Source organism: Vicugna pacos, chromosome 4 (genome assembly GCF_048564905.1).
Source record: "Vicugna pacos chromosome 4, VicPac4, whole genome shotgun sequence".
Classification (NCBI taxonomy): Eukaryota; Metazoa; Chordata; class Mammalia; order Artiodactyla; family Camelidae; genus Vicugna; species Vicugna pacos.
In genome coordinates this window covers 39,291,826-39,317,976 of record NC_132990.1, presented here as the reverse complement: position 1 = coordinate 39,317,976, position 26,151 = coordinate 39,291,826, and the positions used below count along the sequence as shown (strand labels likewise).

The window sequence follows — 26,151 nt, the reverse complement described above, 5'->3', positions numbered from 1 at the left end:
AAATCAAAACATGAGAGTACATTCTAAATGGAACAGACAGTATTTTCTCTGAAGAAGAGGGAAGATTACCACCATTGCAAATAAGAGAAAAGGTATCACATAAAGGTGCCATTCTGGAGCAGCAGAACTGGCTTGCATAATGAAATATTCAGCAATAGTGTTTTCAAATTCATGAATAGAAGAAGCTTCTAACAATTAAAACTGGATATAAATGAAATTCTCTGATATGATGTAGTGAACTCCTCATAGTTGGAAGTGCCAAGCAGAGGCTGACTGACCATCTGTCAGGGGCATTGTAGCAGAATTTAATTCCTACACAGGGTGAGAGGAGAGGCTCTATCCACAGCTCAGATTCTAAACATCTACGTGGTGGCTTTAAAATATGTCCACAAATTCTTTGACGTTCCTCTCTTTAAAAGGTGCCCTGAGGTGGCCCAAACTTAGTCATGTGTTTGAAATGAAGCGTTCATGATGCTATGTGACTTCTCAGGCTAGCTGATAAAAAGGATACCCTCCACCGGGCTGTTTCACTCTTGGATTATTATGGTGGAAACTACAGTCATGCCATGAGGATACTTAAGCCGTAAGAGAAGCTCTTATTAGGAGAAACCAAGGATTGCTGTCAGTAACTGTAAGCACTGGCTAACAGTCACGTGAACGAACCTGAACCTTGGAAGTGGATCCCTCAGCCTCAGTCAGGCCTTCAGATGACTGCAGTCCTGGCCAACATCTTGACTGAGACCTTGTAAGAGATCCTGAGCTAAACTGCTCCTGAGTCCCTGACCCAAAGAAACTGTAAGCATAATAAATTATTGTTTTAAGCCCCTAGGTGTTGGGGTAATTGGTTATACAGCAGTAGCTAACAAAAACAATCCATTTTTATCTGAACACTGAGGGTACACTGCAGTCTTAAGAAGCCTGCTCATATAGCTTTTCTTTTTTCTTTTTCCTGCCAGTTTCCCTTTAATACACTCAAACCACAATTTCCAAAAACTAGTCCCTATCATTAAAGGATAAATGATTATCCAATAGTATTCTACTGTAAAAAGCAGAAAGGAGAGGAATCTAAAATTAATTCCTCCCACTCTGGCTGATTATCATCCCACATTCAAATCTGCTGTAAGAGATTAACACAGGACTCACAAATATGTCTTAAAAGTGCTCCTTAACAGGAGAGAATTCCTTCAGCAAGTTCATCTCTCTGTAGCAAATGGTCAATGAAACAAGGCTGAATCCTTCCAACCATCACATATGAAGGAACCATCTCCTTCAACATGGTACCATCTGCTCAGCCAAACTTAAAGGTCCAGCCCAGACTTCTATATGGACTCCAGATTCATATATTTGACATCTTTCTTGATATCTCATTAGTATTTCTCACAAAGCACTTCAAACTCAACATGCCCAAAACGAAGTCCATGATGTTATTCCTGAACCTAGTCCCTTTCCAGGATTCCTGTTCTAGAGAATGAGACCACATCAATTCAGGGTACAACTCAGAAGCCTTTGTCACATCTCTTATCATCTGCTTAAAACCTCAATGGCTTCCCACGGCATTTAGGGTCAAGAAAAACATAACATGGTCTACAGGGTCCTGGGGGGGGGTAGCTGGCACCTACCTGCCTCCCAGCGTAATTCCACCTCAGCCTCAATCTATGCTTTGTTCTTCCTTCCCCCTCTGTGTGCTCCACCACACTGCGGCCATTTCAGACTCTGTAAGCACTCTATTCTCCCTACCATCGGGCCTTTACACACACTTCCCTCCCTTTGCATGGAACACCTTTCCTTTCCTCTGGTCCAGTGAATCCTTTCTTTCCTATTTCAGTTTGGCTATACCTTCCTTAAAAACTTTCCGAACTAGCTCAAATTCTTCATACCCCTCATTCATATCCCCACCCCCAATTAATGATTCCCAAAGCCCCAGGTACCTGTTCTTTATGAAAATACAACATTGTGGTTATTAAATGCACAAAATCTAGGCTGCCTGGCTTCAATCCTTTCTGGTTGTGTAAACTTGGGCAAGTTAATTAAACTCTCTGTGCCTGTGTTCTCATCTGTAAAGTGGGGATTATTGTTACGAATATGTTGAGAAGATTAAATGAAACAATATAGGTAAAATGCTTAGATTGGTGACACATCACAGATGTTACATAAGTCCAAGCTATTGTTTTACAATGGTTGCAATTTCACAATTTCACACATATTGATAACCATTATTTTGTTCATACCTGTCTTTACAATCAGATGACAAATTCTACAAAGGTTGAGATGTCTATTTTTACTTATTATTATACCTCCACTTCCTGGCAGAGTCTCAGAACATGAGAGGTGCCTACTGAACATTTGAAGAATGAATAAAGGATAGAGGGTCTGGACTCTGCAGAACCCTAAAGTATCGCACTAAGGAGTTTAGATTTTTTTCTTCCAGAAGATTTTAAACAGAGTCACATATGAAAATTAATAGAATGATGACTGTAAGGTAAGTTGGGAGGAGAGTTTAGAGACAGGAAGAACCATTAGCCAACCATTCAAATGGTTTATCTGGGTGGAGGCAATGGCCAGTGTAGAGAGGAGCAGAGAGAGAAGACAAGAAGTATCACAAGAGCAGAATGCTAAGGAAGGACCCCCACAACTTGGTAGTACAGTGGATCTGGAGGGAGTGGTGCGGATATACATAAGGACAGAAGGATGGAATTATGACAGCCAATTGGAGCTATGGAGCAAAGGTGATATGGGGAGCAAGACTCACAGACAGAGCTATCCAGCAGTGGATGTGGGCAGAGAATTGGAACTCTGGGGCCAACCAGGTCTGGAGATGGAGACTGGGGTCATTCATCTGTGCAGAAGTAACATGAACCCCAAGCAAGAGGCTGGCATATCTGGGGAAGAGAAGATGGAGTGAGAACGGCTGACAGGGAAAGCCTGGGTTTGTGGCTGTTTTAAAAATCTAGAAGGGTGAGAAGAGCCAGGAAAGGAAGTATGAAAGGTTAAAGTCAGAGAGACCGGATTGGGGAGTAATAAATGGAACAAATAGAAGCTCATTCCTACCTGCTATTTAAGAATTCAGCTAAAGGGTCAACCACTTCCTAAGGAGACATTTCTGACCTGAACCCTTAAGCTAAATAAACTGCCCCTTGGCATTGTTTGCATGCATTTGCCAACAGCAGTGTGGTAGGCTGAATAATGACCACCAAAAATACCTGGTTTCTAATCCCTGGAACCTGTGAATATTACCTTATATGGCAATTTGCAGATGTGGCTAAATTAAGGATCTTGATATGAGAGCCTATTCTCAATGACCAGGGTGGGCCCTAAATGTAATCACAAGTGTCCTTGGTAGAGGGAGACAGAGATTTGACACAGAAGTAGAAAGTGATGTGAGTGCTGAAGCAAGATGCTGGCTTTGAAGACGGAGGAGGTCCAGGAATCAAGAATACAAGAAGTGTAGCTCTAGAAACTAGGAAGTGCACAGAAACAGATTCTCCCTTAGAGCTTCCAGAGGGCGTGGGGCCCTGTTGACACCTTGATTTTGGCCCAGGGGAACTGATTTCAGAATTCTGACCTTCAGAAATGCAAGAGACTCAGTGTGTGTTGTTTTAAGCCACCAAGTCTGTGGTAACATCATAGGAGATTAATACAAGCGCTCATCTCACTGCAGGATAATTTGGAGTTCATGTATTTGTCTCTCCACTAAAGTATAACCTCCTCAAAAGTCAGTGATGCTCTTGGACCTTGGTATTTCTGGCACTAAACAAAGTGCTAGACACGCAGAGAAACTCAAATAAATGTTTGCAGAAAGGCTGGAAGAAGAAAAGAATTAGAACAAGAATTAAAAAGAGAGGGAATTTCAAAATAGAGACAGTGGCTGACAAAGGCCTATCCTTAAATATGAAACCAGTACGATGAATGTCAACAAACTGGGCAGGGCTGAGCTTCGTGCCCACCCCCTACACCTCCTAGGAGCCAGGAATCCCTAAACAGACTGGGGTAGGCCACATCCAGGCTGGGCATGAGAGATAGAAGGACGATCCTAAGGTGAACCCTAACTCTAGCCCTCACCTTAACCCCGGACAGGGGCTAAGGGTGTCCATCCCTCTAAAAAACCCCAGGTAGCATCATCTGAGGGCTGAGAGTGCAGACTCAGTAACATGAAGACTTGGGTCTGCATCTGAGCTCTGCTTCTTACTATCTGAAAATCCTTGGACAAGTTATTTAGCTTTTCTAAGGCTCAGTTTCTTACCTATAAAATAAAACTAATAATTCTTCAGAAGATTAAAAGAGGTAATGAATGAGAAGTGCCAGGCATGAAATGAGAATTCAAGAAATAGTACTTTCTGGTTTTGTTATTTCTGTCTTCCTAGCAAATTCAGAAAAAGGAGAACAGGGTCAGGCCGAGTCTCATGGAAACTGGGAACAGGGAAAGAGACAGGTCGTGGTCAGAGCTACAAAGATTCCAGGTAAGGACATGCTTGTGGCTGGAGTGGAAAGAGGATGGAGGTCTCTGGAGGTGGACAAATTATGAGATCACATTGTCCACATAGTGAACAGGGAGGTGGGTAAGTAGTATTAATGATTGAAAAACAGTCCTCTTACTTCCAGACTCCTCTCCATCTAGACTCTCCTCCCTGCAGCCACCAGAGTTCTCCTTCAACAATACAGCACTGGTAACACATTGCTCCCCTACTTTAAAATGTTTGTCCTCATCATTTTCAGACTACAAAGGAAACTCCTTAGCAGAAAGCAAATTAGAAGGTTGGCAAAGAAGTAGGGCTCAGGAGTCAGGTTACCTGAGCTCACATCCCAGCACCATGCTGTCTGTAACAGCAAAACAGATGAAATAATTTACATGCTCATCGCTCGGGAATGGCTAAATAAATTCTGACCCATCTTGGCAATGGAAAATCGTGGGAAAGTGAGAAAATTAGGCAAATTTTTATGTACTGGTATGGAAGGATGTCTAAGAGTCATCCCTCAGTATTCATGGGGTATTGGGTCCAGGACCCACGAGGGTATCAAACTCTGAGGATGTTCAAAGTCCCAGAGTTGGCCCCCTGTATCCCTGGATGCACAACCTGTGCATATGGATGAGGGCCGATATAGCAAAGCATTAAACAGTGCATTTAGTGTACCACCATTTGTGGGAAAAAATGAATATAAAAATATGTAAGTATTTGAATATATAAAATATATTATTAGCTTGTCTGTTTTGTACACTCTCTCTAGAAAATACGTAAGAAGCTGGTAACAGCGGTTGTCTGTTGGAAAGGGCATTGTCATGTCTAGTGAACAGGAACAGGAAGGGGACTTACTAGCCACTTACATATATCTTTTTGTAAACCTGAATTGCTGATCACATGCATGGATTTTTTTTTTTAGGTTTTTTTTAAAATTCCAGTTCCAACATTTATCAGTTGTATTACATTGGCAATTATTAATTATTTAACCTCACTAGACCTTTGTCTCCTCACTCCTAAATGAGAATAAAAATACCTACCACCTTCATCATAAAGTTGTTACTGGCATTAAATGAGATGACACCAGTAAAATGTTCAAAAGAAAGCCTGGCATAGAGTAAGCATTCAATAATGCAGTGATTTCTGCTTCCATAAATAAGGTGGGCAAATACTCTAAAGGTACAAATAACTCTGTGCTGTATAAGACTTTTTACGTAGCTCTTGCAGGACATAGGGGAAGTATCAAGGTTTAAAAAGGGGTGGGGGGACACTAAAGAGAGGCTCTAAGCCAAAAGAGGAACAATGAGCAGTAAGCTCACACAAAATGCCCAGTGACCCCAATGGTCCCAAGCTCCCAACAGAAGAAAACAGAAATCCTTTCTAGAGGACCACATCCCCAATTCCACTTCATAGATGAGGAAGAAAGACATTCAAAGGATCCTGACTAGCTCATGATCACACAGTCCTTTGAGTAATAGAATCCCTTCTGTAGTTCAGGTCTCCTGACTTCTGCCTAATACATTTTTTCACAGCATTTAATTTATAAAATTTCCTTTACACAAAAATCCATTTATTAAGCTCTAAGAAAGATCTGTACTGAATGAGGACAGCAATGAGCTTTATTTTTCTCCATCTTTATATGTATTCCTTTTCTTGCTGTAGCCTTTATATAGTACTAGAAGAGTCATTTTTGCCAACCAGGATTCTATCTTTAAAATTAATATGTGCAAATGCCCCCTCACCCTCCCAAGCTACTGCAATTGTTTCATCCCAAGAGCTCAAGGATAATTATGTGTTTTCATGAGCACAGCATTTAAGTCAAACCTGTGGGTCTAGTCCAACTTTCCCATTGTATTTTTATGGCAACCAGAGAATGGTACTTGATGTTATACTCCCTAATTTTAAAGGGGAAAAAAAACACGTTATGCTTCATTCTGTTTGTTTACAATTTGTCTCTTCATCGCATTTGGTCAGTGGGACACAGCTGTATGAAATGCGAAAGAGCGCCTCCTCCTGGAAGTTCAGAGGAACTTCACCTGCTATCTGAGCTGGAACACACATTTTTTAAATTACTATTTCTTCTATCACAAATGGTAAAATTGAAAACCTCCTTGTTACAGTTTCTCCTGTCACATTCATTACAAAGACTTTCCCAGTGCCCCTAGAAAACCAAATGTTTTACAATTTTTAATTCCAGAGTGAGCTCACTAGCCTGGTTGGTTTTGTCTTTGACTACATACAGGGAGTTAGGTGAAATCAGAAAAGCAAAATTTTGGTTTTGTTTTGTTTCTGCCAAACAGAATTTCCAAGACTTCGTACCTGTGGCTGGGGACAGCTCTTTAAGTCAGTCACATCAGGCAGTCAATCCAAGGTTTCATTTACAAGTCCTACTTAAAAGTCAGTATGAACATGTAAAGAAATCATAATGGCCATCTAGAAAATATACATTCAGAGCAGCCAAAGTGAGTCAAACTGTGGCTCTATGTCCAAAAAAGTAGATTTAAAAATAAAATATAAGTCCAACCAGAAATAGTCCCTGCGACTGATACCCCCTAGTTTATCTCTAAGTGGCTCTAAATAGACTTGACATTAGGTTTCACAGGGCCAGCATAGTGTGAGCTTCACTGAACTGCCTGCTTATTTAACTCATACTCAACTCCTGAAGCTAATAAAAGAAACTCAGAACAAACCGAGCTACTTGCCTTGCAAATCCCTCTCCTGTGAGGATGCCAGCCATGCACTAGTTTACTTTCCCCCACTCCGAAAAGCCAACGCCTGTTCCCCTGGTTCCAAAGCTCTGACATATAATGACATAACCATGTCCCTGAAAACCAGATTAAGAATGAGCAAATTAGTGATCCTGGAAAAGAGACATAATTGATTTAAAAGGTTTACTGACAAATTGCCAGAATGCCTTAGGAGTTTTCTTTGGTAGGACAAAAAGCCAAAGCAGACAAAAATTTTGTAATAGAGACTGATGACTATATCCTAAGGCTTTCATGAACCCCCAAACATTTGAGTACCAGTACAGCATTTAATGTCTCTCATAGCAGAGCTGCTAAAAGTCCATATTTTAGAACCAGACCACGTAGACTTAAACCATAACTCCACCAGTTAACAACTACGTGACCTTGAACAAGGCACAAACTGCTGGTGACTCAGTTTCCTTATCTGCAAAATGGAGATATAATGGTACTTAATTCACAGAGCTGTTGGAATGACTAAATGAATTAATATATATAAAAGACTCAGACCAGTGCCTGGCATATAATAAATTCTATATAATCTTTTACCTTTATTATAAATCAATCTTTATCTTACTTATCCATTCCTCTACTATTTGCTAAGCACATCCTGTCTACCAGATGATGTGCCCAGTCCCGGGGACATGATGTGAGCAAGATATAAATATCTTGCGCTCAAGGAGTTGATAGTTTATGACAGTGGCAATGTCAGTAAAAAGAAACTGCTTTGATAGCAGTACATCGTCAGTTGCTCATCATTTTTTATAATTGAAGTATAATTGACTTGCAATACTTTATTAGTTTCTGATGTACAACATAGTGATTTGATATTTTTATAGATTACATACCATGCAAAGTTACTATAAAATATTGATTATATTCCTTGTGCTGTACATATACTCCCTGTGACTTACTTACAACTGGTAGTCTGTACCTCTGAATCCCCTTCACCTATTTCACTCTTCTCCCTGCCCCTCTTTTTATGACAACCATGTGCTTGTTCTCATATCTGTGAGTCTGTTTTGCTATTACTTGTTTGTTCTTTTAGATTCCACATATAAGTGAAAACATACACTATTTCTTTCTCTGTTTGACTTATTTCACTAAGCATAATACCCTCCAGATCCATCCACGTTGTCACAAATGACAAGATTTCACTTTTTAATGGCTGAATAATATTCCACTGTATATGTTTTTACCATATCTTCTTTATTCGTCTGTTGAGGGGCACTTAGATGGCTTCCATATCTTGACTGTTGTAAAGAGTACTGCTATGGATATTGGGATCATCAATTTTTCAAGAACCCTATGACATTTTATAAAACTGCTAAGTGTGGGTTGTTTTTCAACTACTTCTTAAGAATTATTGCATATACAAAAAGGACCAGAAACTGCAGTGAGGTGCTGATGCTAAAGGGCAAGATGGACTTGATGGCTAGTTAAGTGATACTGACCAGCACACCACCGTGCAGCTTCAGGGATGCAGACGTTCATCTGGAAAAGTCACACCTGTGCTCACCAAGGGCCTGTGACAGGGTACATGGCAATCAAATCATTACATACAGAGGCTAGGAGGGAAAAAAATGCCAAGATTTGGTAGGAAGTTGTATAAAACACACTTCTTGGCCTACCTCTTGTCATGTTCAGTAACACATTTCACCTGGTAACAATTCAAGCAACATATATTGTTTAAACATACATCATATGCCCATCAAACTGTTAAGGATTCAGATACATGTACAAGAAATAATTCTCGCCTTCAAGAGTTTATTTTCAGGCTGAGGAAATACAATTTACATGCAGATACGAAATTGAAAACAATACACAGTGGCATGTTTCTAAGCGCCAAACTGGCATTATGAACTTCAGCTGTGAAAACAGAAAGGCGAAATCAGCAAGGACTAGAAAAACCATGTTGTTTTTTGTAGGAGGTGATGGATAAGGTATATATGGGGAAGAATGAGGGGTAAGGGCATTCAGACAGAAAGATGGGGAAGTCCAAAGACATAAAAACTGTAAATCAATGTGTGTTTATATCATCATAATTGTTACATCATTCCCTTTCCACATCTTTCTCTTATTGTCTTCTCACTTTCTCTGCCTAATGATTTGGCATTTTTGAAGCATCCAATCCTGTCTAGATTACACGGATAGTTTTCCTGATTCTAATTTCAATTGGCATAAATCTAGCATAAGTCTTGTTTTTCTCCTTCCTCCTTGCTTGTCTGGATAGAGAAAGAAAAGAAGGATGATTGTTCATGCCTCCATTCATACCCTTAAGGGTTGTAGTTTTCCTTCTAAATGTGAGTCATTTTTGTTGTTTTTCTCAGCTGGATTAAATCTTCCTTGCAGTGATTCACGCAGGAGAAGGGGAGGAGGTGAGGTTTTCTTAATTCCCTTAGAAAAGGCAGAAGTCTAAAATGCTTCCCTAAAATCAAACTGCATTTTAAATATAGGAAGCATCTGCTTCTAGTATCTTACCTGCTTTTGTTTGTTTTAATTTCAAAATAATCTTAAACTTACAGAAAAATTATGCCTTCCCTGTTTGATCTTAATAAAATGAAAATAACTTTAATACTAGCATCCCACACTTAAAAATCAGACTGAATACCAAGGTTTCCAGCGACACTGAGATGCTAAATTACATTTCCAAGGTAAGATAGAGTTGGGCTGCACCCCACAGGTCTGCAAGGCCTGAACTTGCCCAGCTTCAAGCCTGAAGAAAGAGCTGAGAGTCAGCGACAGAGACATCAATGGTTTAATGAACGGGGGAGCTTACATGTCTGAAGCCAGGTCCTGGAGTGATACCCCACCGGGTGCCGTAGGCGGCAGGCAAGACTTGTTGGAAGTTTTCCCTCCCAGTGGGCCGGGGGGGGTGGGGTGAACAGTTATAAGGGGAACTGACGTCAAGTCACGTTGGCTCACAGGTTACCAGGGAAACCAGCAGAGGGGCACGCCCCTCACCACCCCTTTGATAAGAAACAGCTGTGGCCTGGGGCAATTACGCAGGAAGGTCAGTCAGGTGAGGAGGGTGTAGGTGAAGCAGGCACTGGTGGAGCTGGGACATACAGAGAGCAAGAAAACAGCCATCTTGAGTGGCCTGAGCATACAGATAGTAAAATGATTATTAAGAAGGCTGCAACCAATTCTAATCTCTGGCACATATATGTTTGCCAATGCTTTGGCATCCACTCAAATTAAGTATTTGTAAATGGGCAAAACTAGCATGCTTATGTAACTTTTACAAGCACAAATGTTTGTAAAAGAGCCCTCAAATAACTGGGGAATAAAACATATGTAACTTATTTGTATCTTATTACTGTTGGAGGCACTTTATGATAAATAGAAATATTACACATTCATTATCTCATAAGAATTGTCTATGATCATCATCTGTATTTCCTTATCTTTCACCCATGCTGATTGCCACCTTCTCCACTAAAATAAGTCTTCCTAAGGTCAACAATAATCTCAGGTTGCTAAATCCATTGTGTATTTTCCCAGTATAACTCCTCTTCTACTTCTCAGTAACTTGTTGCATTTGCTCTACTCCCTCCATCTTGAAGTATCCCCATCCTTTGCCTTCTATGACATTACTCTCTTGTCATTTCCTCTGCCCTTCTCATCTTACTCATTCTCTTCATCCAACCCAACCACTGGACTTTACTTCCTATTCTCAACCATTACTCTACTGTCCCCTACTCAGATGTCTCCTCTGAGCTCCAGACCTGCATGCCAACACCTATTTAACATCTCCACGTAGATGTCACAAGGGCATCTCAACTCAGCATGACTAAAACAGATCTCAAGGTCTGACCTCTTTTTCTGTGATGGCCACCACGTCCATCTAGTTGTATAAGCCTGAAACCTGAGAAGGTTGCCACCTCCTTCCACATCCAAACTATCACCAAATACCATTGATTTTTGCATCCTTAGTGCCTCACAGGTGTACCCATTTCTCTCCAACTCTATCACCTGTTTTGTCTCTTTTGTGTTTCACTGTAATTATCTTCCAATTAATCTCCTCCAGCAACTACTCCTTCCCTGCTCTCATTTGTTCTCCATTCTGTAATTCTTGCATATATATATGTGTGTATGGTTTGTTTTCATTTATTTATATATATATATATTCTCTATCCATTCATCTGTTGATGGACACTTAGGTTGCTTCCAAAATCTTGGCTATTATAAATAATGCTACTGTGAACACTGGGGTGCATGTCTCTTTTAGAATTACTGTTTTTTGTTTTCTTCAGCTATATACCCAGGAGTGGAAGTACTGGTAGTTCTATTTTCAGTTTTTTTGTGGAAGCTCCTTACTGTTCTCCATAGTGGCTACACCAATTTACATTCCCACTAACAGTGTAAGAAGGTTCCCCTTTCTCCACATCCTCACCAACATTTGTTATTTGTGGGTTTTTTGATGACAGGTGTGATTGTTCATCTATTGGAAAAATGCTAATCCAATCTATCTTCCTCTATCTGAAACTCTTCACTGCCTTCCCATTACCCTCAGGATAAAGGGAAAGGCCTATAAAGACACTGACGCGTCTCCTGCTTGTCTAACTTCATCTGTTTCCACATCCATCTTCCACCACAGGCTGCTAGCTCCTTCACCCCACTGGGTTTGTGCACAGGCATTTCCCCCTCCTTTTCTCTGCCTAGTTAACTTTCGTTTAAACTTCAGACTCAACTTAAATGTCACTTCCTCAGGGATGTATCTTGGAGCACCTCCTCAAATTAAGCCAAGTCCTCTGGCTTCACGCCTCCAAAGCACTATGCATTTTTCCTTTGTAGAGATCATATACCTACTCATGCTTATTTGATTATTGACTCTGAGTGATTATAAGGCAGGATCTGCATCTCTTTTGCTTGCCATTTTATCCCAAACCTCTTTAAGCCTTTTCTCTTCATCAGCCATTATCAGCTGTTATGAATTCTAAGTGTACTAGCTCCACAGGGGTAATGAATGCATACTATGCTCACGTCCCAAGGACCTGGAACGGCTTCTCCCTGCGTTTCGCACTTCCAAAAAGGGTTAGGGCTTACATATGACCACCCTCCACATGGCAGAAGGGAAACAACTTCCAGGTTAAATAGCACAGAGGGAAAAATCTGCCCCACTACTGGAAGGCACACCTTCACCTTCACACATATTGGCTACAACCAGCTGAGAATGCTGATTAACAATTTCCTGTCTATACAGCCAGGACTACCTGGGCATGAAAAGGAACACTTTACAAAGTAAAGCAGCCCATTCCATTCATTCTTTCACTAAGAAGCATTTACTGAATGCTGATTTTGTGCTAAAGTACCAAGTATTATGGGGCAGGAGATGGACAATAAGAGCTGTTGTTTATGGAGGGTCTACCATGTTCCAGGACTGCAAATTGTTAAGTGGCAATTTATAAGCAATATTTCAAGTAAATTACCATCTTATGAAGAAGTGAACACTTAACAAACCATAATATAAAACCAAAGGGAGTAAGCAGGCCTATATAATCTACATTATTCCAGATCCTTGACATAGTCCAAGGTAAAGGCATCTGAGAACTTTATGAAGTCTCAGAGTTCCAATTAGAATCTACTCTTCTAGGGTTCTTAATTACTTACGAGGACATGAAATGAATTACAGCTCCCAGTGGCCAAATACCTTGTATCGATCATCCAGATTAGAAAAACTCAGAGTTCTTATTCAAACAACTGATTATTTGGAAGATATTTTTAGTTGGCTGTACATTCTGGTGACTCCTAAAGTGAACTTTACCAACCTGGTTATCTTGCGGTTAAAAAAAAAAAATCCAAGCACCATTTATCCAACAGATACTTCATCTGAGTGCCTACCATGTGCTAGGAGTTGTGGATCCAAAAGTGACTGAGTCACGGCCCCTGCCTTTAGGGCTGGGTTATGGGGGAGACTCACAAAATAAAGTAAGAGCCATAAAAAGGTGCCAAACAGAACGGGGGGCACAAAGGAGCCAAGGGTTAATAATAAACTGGTTTTTAAAACTTGCACACAAATGTTCATAGTAGCACTATTGACAATAGGCAAAAGGTGGAAACAATTCAAATATCCATCAACTGATGACTTGATAAACAAAATGTCGTACATTTTATACCATGAATTCTATATAGCCATAAAAAAGGAATGGAGTTCTGATACATGCCACAACATGGGTGAACCTTGAAAACATTTAGCTAAGTGAAAAACACCAGGCACAAATGGTCACATATTCAATGTGTCCATCCGTATAAAGCATCCAGAGTGGCAAGTTTATAGAAACAGAAAGCAAATTAGTGGTTGCTAAGAGGAAGAGAGGAGGAATAGGGAGTGGCTGATTCACGATGAAAGGGTTTCCGTTTGGGGTGACGAACATATTCTGGAAGTAGATAGTGATGATGGTTATACAACACTGTGAATGTACTAAATGACACTGAATTGAACACTTTAAGATGGTGAATTTTACGTAAAATTATAAGTAAAACAGAAACAAAAAAAGCACAAAAAGCTAACAATGCAGAAAGTTTTAAGGTGGAACGTAAAAATTCTCAGCATCCCCAACTCTCTGGTCCTACTCTATGAAAGTTAATGTTATTTAGGTTTTTCATTTCAATATTGCCTTCCAGAAATGTGTTTTATATGTGTGTATATAGGGGTGTGGGTGAATGGAGGGGGTCATATGGTCATCTGATACACTTTTATCTATCCATCTAAACTACTGGGAAACCTTGGGTTCTTAAAATTCCTGTATCAATACAGGTAAGCCTAGAAGAACTCACTTTAAACTAGAATTGCCTATAATTGCTTTAGTCTGCAAAGATTTTTTTTAACTTACAAATCAACAGCTGGTCGATAAATTGAGAGCAACATGGTTGGGTTTTCAGGTGGAGGTTACTAAGGAAAATTCATTCTATCAAAATAATTATTTAAAACCCAGTAACAGGCTGAGAAGAGAAAAAGCATTGTGACTACAGGAGATCTCATGGTGATGCCAACCTGAGTAGAGCCATGATGAGAAGAGAAGACATGAAGGGTATGTATTGTGAAATGGTTTCAGGTAACAATGTACAAATAACTAATTCATGATTTTAAAAAAATAAGCATTTCACAAGCAGAGGCACGAACTTTAATAGTCAAAAGGTTTTGGAAAACATCTTACTTAGAAGTTAAACTTTACAAAAAAAAAAACTGGAGGGATAGGTAATTAGGTTTATCTATTTATTTGTTTATTTTTTAATGGAAGTACTGGGGATTGAACCCAGGACCTCATGCATGCTAGGCACAGCTCTACCAGTTGAGCTATACCCTCCCCTCTATAAGTTAAATTTACAATTAATGTAATTTATCCTTTAGAGTTAGTAAGTTAGTGTGATCAAGTCAACTAAACAATGCCTTCAAAAAGGGAAAGAGTGAGGCTTTTTAGAAGACAGGAAGCAATGTCAAAGAAAGATTTTGCAGGGAGATGATCAATATTTATTGCTCAGTCTTAAAAAAGTATATTAGAAGAGATGAATCTGTCTTTACCTCTACTCTTAACAATTGAATCTGTATTAACAATTTAAGTAGGGGAAACTGTTGTAACTCTGCTGTTTGACTATCTGAAAATAAAGAGCTACACTATAGCTTTAGGAGAGAGAAGTCACCCAGTGTGTAGTCATTGGCTATTTAGTCATTGGCTATCCTAACCTTCAGAGTTAGGATTAACACTCTGAGTCTCAGTTTTCTTGTCAATAAAATAAATTGAAAGTTTTGTCACTGAAGGGAGCAACCAAGGGTCCTCAATCAGTACCTAAACTGTCTCTGTAAAGCACAAGAGCACCTGTCTCAGGCAAGGAGGCAAGGAAGTCCCCCACTTCTGATAAAACCCCTCCTGGGGCAAACTTGCAGAGAAACAAAATCTGACAGTATCTTCTAGTTATGTTTACATAACAAAAACAAAAAGGCTTAGCCATGAGAAACCGGTATAAACTGGCTGAACTTCAAAACTGGGACAAACTCTACAGCTCCTTACCATCTCATTGTAATAATAAGACCTCCTCCCACCCATGCCATATCGATTAGACTGACACACAACCCAGACACTGAAGGATCATACAAGGGCAGAAAAGAGGGGAGGGCCACATTCTGGAAAATCACCATCTATTTCCATGAATCAGGATGACAAAAGATCACAGCATCCTATAACCTCCTTTAGCCTTTTCTATAGAAAGCTTGCCTTGCCTAGAATGGGAAAAAGCTGCTTTTAGAGCATGAGTTCTGCCTTCTCCTTTCCTTGGCCTATGAATAAAGTTTCTGTTTGCTGCTAAGAAAGTAATTTCGCCTTAACAATGTGAACAATAATCAGGTAGGAAAAGAACATAACAAGGGATCGGTAACAGTTTCACCTCAAAAAATAGTCAGAAAAATGATGTTTTGCAAAGCACTGAGCACAGGACCTAGCACATAACAAGTGTATAACAAAATGTTCGATATTATTATAGTTAACAGGAGCGATAACACCATCAATGTACCTCCTGTCTCCGAGTTTATAACCCAGTGTCATGGGTTATAAGCCCAATGCAATGTAAGAAGATGACTTACACACAAAATTTGTTTCCTATTTTTCATATAGCATTTTAATGCACAACTGCTTAATTTAAAAAATATGCTACTTATCTTTTTATTGATCAAACTTTTAAAATCTTACTTTAAATTAAATTATTTTAAATGTACCATGAAATTCTTATTTTTAAAAGTTACTGTTGTAGTTGAGAATTTATCTTGTATTTTGTTTTCTCAGTGTCTTGGATACAGGACAAAAGAATGAAACAGGGTTCTCCTCCCTAGAGGGGAAGCTAAACATTAAGACCCACATGACCACAGCAGTCTGCACAAGTGGCTCTAGAAGAAGCTGAGCACAGAGGTGCGGAGTTGCCACTGAGCTGACCTTGGGAAAGGCCGGCCTAGACAGGACAACACAGTAACAGCAGACAGATGGCTGGGATCAGCACCCAAGTGCAGCATCATGTGGTCACAAAGGAGAAGGACAGCCAAGGTCCCCAGGGATGGAGAGATAAGGGGTTTTCCTCAATTAAAACTGGACATCTGGAAATCCCTTTTCAAAACTGGAGTGAACTTCCATGAGGTCAGCAGCTTTGTCTTGTTCACAGCTCTATACCAGAACAAGAACAGCACTTGGGACATAATAAATAACTGAATCAATATCTAGGGATGAATCGATGCTTGGAGTCATAAAAGTCTCCAAGAATCCTTACAGAGCAGAAGAAAACAGAAGTCCGAAAATGACTGATAATGGACTTTCCAATAATTGTGTGAATAGGGCTCAAACTGGTTCTCTTAAAATTTGAGGAATAGTTGGGGGAGTGTGCAGTTCTGTGGTAGAGTGTGTGCTTAGCATGCACAGGGTCCTGGGTTCAATCCCCAGTACCTCTGTTAAAAAAATAATAAAATATAAAAATAAATAAATAAACCTAATTCTGCCACACACACACAAAAAAAGAAATTTGAAAAATTTGAAAAACATTGTTGATTTTTTTTTAATTTTGAGAAATAGGGGGGAAAAGTAACATTATTGGCATCCAAATGGGTAGATCAATACATTCCTGTTATATTAATCACTGAAAGCATTTAAATAAAGCCTGAATAGAGATGTTGTACAGGTATAATGGTCCTATTTGTGAGCCAATACTAGGAAGCTCTACCTTGCACAGGAAAGTTGTTAAGTATAATCATAAGATACACTGTCCATCTAGAAGAAATTCCTGTCTGAACAAAGCATCAAGAATATGTGTGTTCCTCTTGAGCAACTGCTTTTAGTACAGATATTGTTAACTAGGTAGCGTGTATCCTAGGAAAGTTAGAAGCCAATAAGAGTGTATGTCATCTCACAATGCACTTTAAATCTAATTCCTAGCTTTGTTTTATGTCAACGACTGACTCTTCTCTCATAAATGTATAAAAGCATCACAACTTGCCTGTGCCCTGTGGAGATGCCTTAAATCCTTCCTACAGAAAGGGTGGTTGTAAATACATGGCCAATTGGATTTCTCTTCTTGCAGGGGAGGTAAGTCCACATGGTCTTTATCCCTAAATAATCAGATCAATGCCTGGTAAGTCAAGGGGCATGTCCAGGCCCAGAGGAGATCCTGCCCACCACTTCTGCACCTGTCAGAACCTCCCAGGAACTCAGTCATGTGTCAGATACACCTATGCTGCCTCACAGCCACAGCATCACATCAGTCAGGACTGCCAAGAAGTTCTAGGACTTAATCGACAACTTTACACAACCAGAGGAGTGGCAAACTCCACTCATGCCCAGACAAGGCCTCAAAGAATAAGTCAAATCTTTTTTTTTTTTTAAATTTCTGGGGTTAGAAGCATCTCTCTTTTTTTTTATTTTTTTTTTTGTAGTTATCACATACAAATGTCTCTGTATTACACATCACATTCACTTTTCTGACCACCTACTTTGTGTTAAAACAATAAGACAATGTTGAAGAGCCTTAAAGACAATAGAGTGTGAGCCCTCCTCATGAGGGAAGGCAGCTGGGACCTTGGAAATTAGACAGGCTTTGGTGTGAGTCTTGGCTTTGCCACTTATTCGCTGTGACTACAGCCAAGTCAGTTAACTCTCTGAGCCTCCATTTTCTCATTTGTAAAGTAGGAACAGTGAAGAAGACAATGATAATGATGCTGTCTCATCTCAGGACTGTTGATGGACAAAGAATCTGGCAGTGTCTGACACAAATTATGACTTAATAAATGTTACCTTCTCTCCATTTCACCTCCCTCTCGTCAAAGATCTTTAAATCAGTAAGTGAGTGAGAACACTCTATAAAGCTAATTACTTTAGCAAAAGAAAAACAGTAACAATGGCCAATATTTATTGAGCAATTACTATGTGCCAGGTGCTTTACACACATTATCTCATCTGCCTCACCACTCCTTCAAGGTGCCAGTGTTGTCCATATTTTGTAAATGAGGGTGCCAAGGCTCAAATATGTTAGGAAATCTATCCAAGTAAGTGGCAGAGTTGGGATTTGAGTCCACCTAGCCTGACTCCAGAAGACATGCTTTTAACCACCAGGAAAACACTGGTTTGAATATATATATATACAAAATTTTAATGGAAGAAAAAAAGAGTAATTTATTTCAACTGGAGGATGGTGGCCAGGGAAGCCTTTGGAAAGAAGGAGATGTCAGATTGGGCCTTGGAGGAAGAGCAAGATTTCATTTTGACAGAGGTGGAATGGAAAAGGGATTACAAAAAGGAAGACTATTCCAGGCTGAGAAATTGGCACCAAAAAAAAAAAAATGGAGGCATAAAAGATATGATGTGCTGGGAAACAGTGAGAAATTGGCATGGATAGACATCCCTCAGATCATGGGTACCTCATGGTATAAACCAGTCATGGTAATCCTACTCCCATTTGCCAGAGAGAAGGATGGAGAAGGAGGAAGGATTATAAAAGCAGGTTGGGGCCAAACGTCACGCCTAAAATTTCTTCCAGGGGCAACTGGATCTTAGCTGCAATAGAGAGCCATAGGTGGTTGCAAAAGAGAAGATACATAATCCTACCCAGGCTGCAAGAAAGGAATTGTCAGTCATGAGGAGAAGACATTAGAATGAGGGAGAGAAAACAGTCAGGAGGTTCCTGTAACACTGCAGGCAAAAGACAGTGGAAAGCTGGACAGGGCCAATGAAGATGGAAAGCAGTGTACACAAAGACATCCCAGAGCTCAGCTGGCTGGGCCTGACTACTGACACGGGGGCCTGAAAAGACACTGATATTCTGGGCCAATAAGGAGAAGATAGAAAATGGAAAAGGAGAAGGCAGCTAGCAGTCCTTTGAAAAATAATATGATTCCTTGGAAAAGCAGTGTGATTGTTAGAGGTGCTTTGGGCTGCAACTGACAGAGGTGCAGACAATAAAAGACATTTCATTATTTTGCAAAAGAAGTCAAAGTAGTAGGCAGTTCCAGGAATAGTTAACTATTCAATGATGCTATTCAAATATGTATTCAATGAGGTTCAAAGAAGGACTAGGTTAGTGCCTCTGAAATCCTCTTAATTTTTTTCTCATAGTCTCAAACAGTGGCGGCAGCAGCTCCAGTCCTTACGTGAAAGCATCCAAAAAAGGGAGACTTCACTTCCTGCATCTGTGTCTACCAATTAGGGAGAAAAACATTTTCCAGAGGTCTCTGAGCTGACTTTCTGCATACCAGAATGTCATTACTGGCCACCCTTAGCTACCAGGAAGCTGGAAAAATTAGTATCTAAATGGGATTATGATTACCACAACTGGCTTACACTATGATGTATCCATGAGCCAAGTATGTTACAGGCTGATCAAATTCAAAAAGCGTCAGTTAATAAGGCAGACGTGGTAATGGCTATTGAGTGGGTAACCTACAGTGTCTGCCACAAGCATTCTGAACAAAGCAATATGCCTTCCAGAAAATGGGACTTCACAAGATGATAATGTGATACTTGGGCATGAACACATGTTTCTGATGAAAGTGAAGCTCTGATTCAGCAGCCTCAGAAGGGATATCTTAGCCTAAATTCCTCTTCAACATTATAGAATATTCTGAGTCCCTAAGCTTGAAGAAGAAAGGTCTTCACCTACTCAAGAAGGAAAAGATGATAACAGAAACACTAAGATTCACGCTATGAGAACTCCTGGCAAAGCAAGATGATGATGATGCAGTCTCAGGGAAAATACAACTCTTGCTCTTCCTAATAGTTTTGGAAATTAAAGAACATTGACTCATTCCATTCACCAAAGCTATTTAACCCTTTTCTGCATGTTCAAATACTATGTGTTCTTTAATGTCTAGTTCAACTTTGGCTTCTTTCATCAAGTTTTTCCTATTACCAACCAATTTGTATCCCATTATACTATTTAATACATTCACAAACATCTTTCTAATCCTATTATCAAATCCAGTTGATTTGATTTAAATAGTTACCAATTCTGTCCACCTCCTTCCATATCCATTGCTGATAATAACTGCTGATGTTTACTGGGCACGTGCTACATGGAAGGCATTATTCTGTGTAATTTAAAATTATTAATTCATTTATTCATTTTAACAACCCTATGAAGTAGACTATTGCCATCATTTCACACATGAGAAAACTTGGAAATAGAATTAAGTAACTTGTTCAAATTCACATAGGTAGTAAGTGATAGAGGCACTTTTAAGAGTTCATTTCTTAATTGATAAACTACACTGCCTCTCTCTTCTAAACCACACCCATTTCACCTAAACTACTGCAAAAGGATTCCATCTGATCTCCTCACTTACACTCCTCTCCAATGCATTTTTTATCCTAAAGCTAGAATGATCTTTTAAAAATGCAAAATTTGGTCATGGCATAAGCCCTCCCCCGACTCCCTATGCCCCCCCCAAGATCTTGCCCTGACCACCTCTCCAGCCTTACCTTGTGTTATCCTTTGCCTAGAACTTTGGATTCTAACCACCTGATGCTATCATTCCTTCCTACCCAGAGCTTTGCTCAGGCTGTTCCCTCTACCTAGAAGGCTCTTCCCCATCTCCAATCCTGCCTGCCTTACCTATTCAACTCTACCCATCCTTCAGATCACAATTTAAATGTCACTTCACACTCAGGAAAGCCTTCTCTCCACCCCCAGAGTAGCTCAAGTTCTGACAGGTCATAGCAGATTCTGTTAATCACTAGATGATCTATCTCATAAGGGCAGGGCAGAGTTTGCACATTTCATTCATCAGTGTTATCTCCAGCAATGAGCCCAGTCTTTGGCTCAGGAATCTGTTCACTTTTATTACAGGTATAAGTCTAAGTGCAAGTTCACTGAGGTCAGGGATTGTGCCTTAGGGACGTGGCTCGCTCTAGTAAAGAGAATATGGCTTTGGCCATGTTAATTCAGAAAATCCATCTCTGGATGCATGATTTCTCAAGTCTCAACTTCCCCTTCTTTAAGAGGAAATAATCACACTAAAGACTAAAAGAGAGACTGAAAATAATGTGCTAGTGAACCTGGCAGCAAATGCTCTTTACATCTTTCTTCCCAGCTGCATCTTTGTGTCACAGTGGGTCAGTGGCATAAGCAGTGAGACTGCATACCAGAGGTCCAGTGACCTCCCCCTCTTCCCACATGGTTCATCCCAGGGCATGGCTTCCTTCACCTGTTGGCCTGCATGGGTGCCACCATGTAAAAAAATGCAAAAATGCTACCGTGAGCAAGATGTTAAGGATTTGCTAAGTACAGAGGAAGGAAGGGGACAAAATGAACATTGTATGTAGGCATCCAGTAAGTGACAGGCATTTTCATACATTATTTAATAATTTAGCAAAAGTAAATCTGATTCTACAAATGAGGAGACTGAGGCTCAGAGAAGTTAAGTGTCTTACCCATGGACTTAGAGTAGATAAGCAGTGGATACCTGACTTGAACTCAGGTCTCTATTTCTCTATAGGACTTACTTCTGCTACCCCAGGGCACTACCACAAAAATGATTCTCTTCCTCGATCTTGCTTCCAGGTAAGGGTGTATAAAAGACCCAAGACATCTTTACGTATCTTTAAAGTCAACCTGACCTTGTTGCATGTGGGAAGAATCGGGTAATTTAGTAATATCTGAGCACACAGTGTCTCAAGATTAATTACCTATCTGCAAATGAATTATACGTGCTGGAGTTTTTCTTTTAAAAAGCTACATTCCCCTTGCATAGAAAAATTAACTCTGAATTCAAAATGCCCAATACTAAAATATTGATTAAAGAATCTTTAAAATTAACTTAATTTTGAGTGAGCTTTAATTAATGAATTAAAAGTAGTTAGTCATCACCATTCTCTGAGCCTAACTGAAGTTACATGAAATGAAAGATGAGGTCTAGAAGGGAGAGGGAGGACAGAGGAAGTCATGTTCCTTCTCTCTGAGATGCTGCCCTAGTCCAAGGCTTGAAATCGAGAACTGAGCACCCAAGACCCCATACAACTTGTTCCATCACACAACTTGTGGACTGAGGTTACCCGAAATGTAATCCACACACTACCTGTGTCCGAATCTCCAGGGACCTTTGTTGGAATGCCACTTCCTGGGACCCTCTCCAGGCCTACAGAGTCGGATTCTCTGAGGATGACGTCCAGGAACTGGCATTTTAATAAGCACCCCAGATGTTTCTGATTCATCCTAAGGTTTGAGAACAGCTTTGGGAACTCAGTAAAAATGTAAAGATCAAGATGATTCTGCATATTTATTTGCTTCGTGGGAATATAATTTTCTGTAAGAACCTTGAAATTTTTTTAATAAATAGCTTATTTATCCCAGCAACTCTAAAGGGGAGGCATTTCTACTTTCAAAATGGGGGAAATCAAGCCTTGAAATATATATGACATCCAACCTTTACACACAGTCAGGAATCAACTGCCTTGCACATAGCAATAAATAGTTACCATTCACAGATTAGGGCATTTTATGCTGTAAATCTAATCAACTTGATTAACTCACCTTTGTATCCAATTCCTCATTAATTTTATCTTGTGGGGGAACGGCATTTTTCTAAATGTATAACTTTAGTATGCTCCTTAGTTACGAATAGGCTCCCTGACTCAACTACTAATTGCATGTTCAGGACAGTTCTTCTGGACAACCCCTAGAAATAGTAAATTTTTAGATGAATTACTTCTTTATCTTCCTCTTCTCCACTGGTGAAAGCCAGTCCCCAAGCCAATTCTCCTGCCTGCTATTCTATCAGTTTAAATTCTGGATATGGAAATTTATATTTTAAACAGAAACGTAAGAGTTGAACATCTCCTTGTGATTAAGCAAATACCTCTGATCTTTCCTCAGTTTAGCAGTCTCTGTTCCTTTGCTTCTTGGGACTTGCCCCAAGCCTAAGGGCTCCCTGAAACTTGAGAGTCAAGAACCCAAGGCAACAATTCATCAGTCTCAGGATTTCTTGGAGTCTCCCCATTTGGGGGAGCTCTGAGAGTTTCATCGCCTTGGAAACACAACAGCAGGCTTCCTGAATATGCACAGAGTATAGATTTTTAAGCACCATAAGAAAACAAGGTTTAGTTATCCCCAAATGTAAGAGTCACAATTCAAAATTGTCATCAGCTCAGAAGCATCTTTAGTCAGCAATAGCGTCTTCAAGCTGACAAGTCACAAATATATGTACTTTTGCTAACTAAACCGGTAGTTGGGGAAAAGCTAAAAAATATCCCATCACTATTTTTATTTTTTCTTCTAAAAATGCAATGGCTTTCACTTAAACTGGACAGGCCACTGCCAATACCATTGGTGTGTACAGAACAGTCAAGTTATCTATGTCGTCTGTAGAAATCCTGATTTTGGAAACAGATGTGTGGAAGATATACTCATAGAACACATTTTGAACCTTAAAAGGAAACTGCTTGCTTTGATGCAAATGGCTGGGGGGGGTAATTTCTCCCGGACTATTCTTTCTAATATTACAAGTTGTCTAGGCTGAATTATTAGTAACTCGTCTGCTGAATGATCAGGTGAATGAAATCAGTTCTTTGCTTATTCTAATGTACTGAAAGGGTTAAACAGCACTGATCAAGTGACCCTTCTGTTTTATCGTCATAGTAAATTCAATCAAATTTACAGAGAGCCGAGGCTGTCTGTGCTAGGCACTGTGCCAGGCGCCTGAGACAGAGAAATGAATGAAACGAAGTGCTAATTTATTGATGATCTCTTTAGATTCGCGAGGGCACAGCCTCGCTCCTCTTCCACCGCAGCCTGGACGGCTGTCGAACCAATCGGAGGTAGGAGTACTCCACGGCTCCCAACTTCAGGAACACTTTACTCCCAGTCCAGCCCACAAACCCAGCGCCAGGGCTCTGCCAAGGTTCCCCAAGAACCAAACACTCCAGTTCAACTCCGGAGCCTCGGCGCCGTTTCGGCACCGAGCGAACTCCGGACTTCGCAGCGCACAGCGCGAGATTCCTTCCACCTGTCCGTCCGCCCGCCCGTCGAAGTGCGCCAGACCCCGCGCCCGCTTACTTTGCCGCTGTCGCTCACACCGAGGAGGTGATCCCGCAGCACCTCCATGGGGCAGGTCCAGGTGGAGTGGACGAATGTCCCTCGGAAGATGTGCGCCAGGGGCGGCATCTGGGCGGCACACATGTCAGCGGTGGAGCGCAACACGGAGTCCGCGGGCCAAAGCGGGTGCAGCCGGCGGAGGCGCGGCAAGGACTCCCTGCGGCTGCGGGTAGCTGCGGAGCCGGCACGGACTCCGCCGGCCTTGTCCTGCCCCCGCTTGCCGGCTGGATTGCCTGCCCCCTGCAGGCCGCGCCCAGGGGCTGGCTCCCTGCCTCCTCGATGCCAATAGGATTTTTCTCCCGTAGGTTGGCGCCCGTCTTTCTCTCCTCCCCTGCTTTAGTTTTTGATACGTTAACTCTTTGAGTTTCCAAAATCGCCGTTCACGTTGCAGTTCTTTTAATCCGTGGTGGCTGTCACCCACCCAGGGGGCGGGAGATGAAGGAGTGAGGATTCAGGATTTCAGCCCTGTACCTTTCAACTGGTCACTAAATTTGCTTTTGTCCCTGGCCCCCAACATCCTCAACCTTTTTTAGTTGGCACACCCAGAGTTGCGTGACCTGCTTTCTCAACCCTTTAAACTTGTAGAGCTATTTGTGGCCACACCCTGGACCTTTCAACCTCTATCACCCACAAGGTCTGAACTGAAACAAACCAGTTCTATGCCAGTGACAGGTCTGTTAGGGCTGCCTACCTTACCGACTCGTTTCATTTTCAGTTTCGGTGGGCTGCAGAATTTGTCCTAACCTTATGCTGTGGAAGCGTATCTTTATGGGAGGCCACCACTGAAGGTTCACCCAGACCACAACGTTCCTCTCTTCATCTTGAGGCCAATGTTTTGGCCTTTGTGCACACCCACAAACAATTCCAACTCCAATTTTTCTCAAACCCAAAATAAATGAATCTCTTTGATTTACTCCCAGTTGTACAGAAGGAGAAAATTAAGTACTCAAGCCAAGTAGCTAGAAATGGCAGTGTGGCATGGCTTGGTGGAAAGAGTACTGGATTAGGGATCAAGAGGCTATAGTCAATGCAAGTGGACCTCAGCATTCTTATCATCCTTGTTTGTGAAGATGGAACTTGAACTGGGTGGTTACTAAGACTGATTCTAGGTCAGCATTCTGTCCTGACAGTACAAAGTCCTTTATTAAGTTCCCCGAGGAAGAACAACTGGTTTCCACTCAGGGCTTTTGCACATGCTCCTCCTTCTGCCACTAATGCCTCCTGTAGATCCTGTAGATGCTCACATGACCAGCCCTTCTCATCACTGGTTTATCTTAAACATCAGCTCTTTGGAGTAACCTCGCTCCAACACCAAGTTAGCACATCTCCATCCCCAGCAGTTTCTATTGCATTAATTTATCTTATTTTTGTCACTGCATTTATTGTATCCATCCTCATTTACTTTATGCTTTTTCATTTATTTCTGCTTCCTTTCCCCCAATACACATACACACACACACACACACACACACACACACACACAGAGAGTAATGGAAGCAAGAACAGAGCTCTTATGCCTAAAACAGTGCCTGATCTTTCACACATATTTACTCAATAAATGAAAAAATTAATTAATGGTTTTTTTGGAAGCACAGCAATAACTTGAGATAAATATCTAATTTGGTTCCTACATAAAGGATAAGAGTTTCACATTGCTGTGCATGAGCAGGCTTTCTGATTTCTCTGCTGCTTTTATGACACAGGAGTGGCTTAAATGATTCATCCCCTCAATTCCTTCCCCTCCCCACAGACCAAGGCCTAGAGTGACCAACTCACCCCAGTATATGGGGGACTTTGTTGCTTTACCACTGAAAGTCTTGAGATGCAGGAAACTCCTCAGTCCCTAGAACACCAAGCTGGTCTTCACCCTGACAAGAACTCAGACTAGGAGGCCC

The 26,151-nt window shown here is 40.8% G+C and overlaps 1 protein-coding gene across 1 annotated transcript in view; it reads right to left on the bottom strand.

Annotated features, from left to right (window-relative positions):
- Positions 1-24,713, bottom strand: part of GDA (guanine deaminase) — an 83,435-nt gene extending 58,722 nt beyond the window's left edge. The window contains exon 1 of the mRNA XM_006209363.4: positions 24,218-24,713. Within this exon, the coding sequence (XP_006209425.2) occupies positions 24,218-24,340 (123 nt within the window). The 5' untranslated portion in view covers positions 24,341-24,713. The remainder of the gene's footprint in view (positions 1-24,217) is intronic.
- Between the last annotated feature and the right edge of the window lie 1,438 nt (positions 24,714-26,151).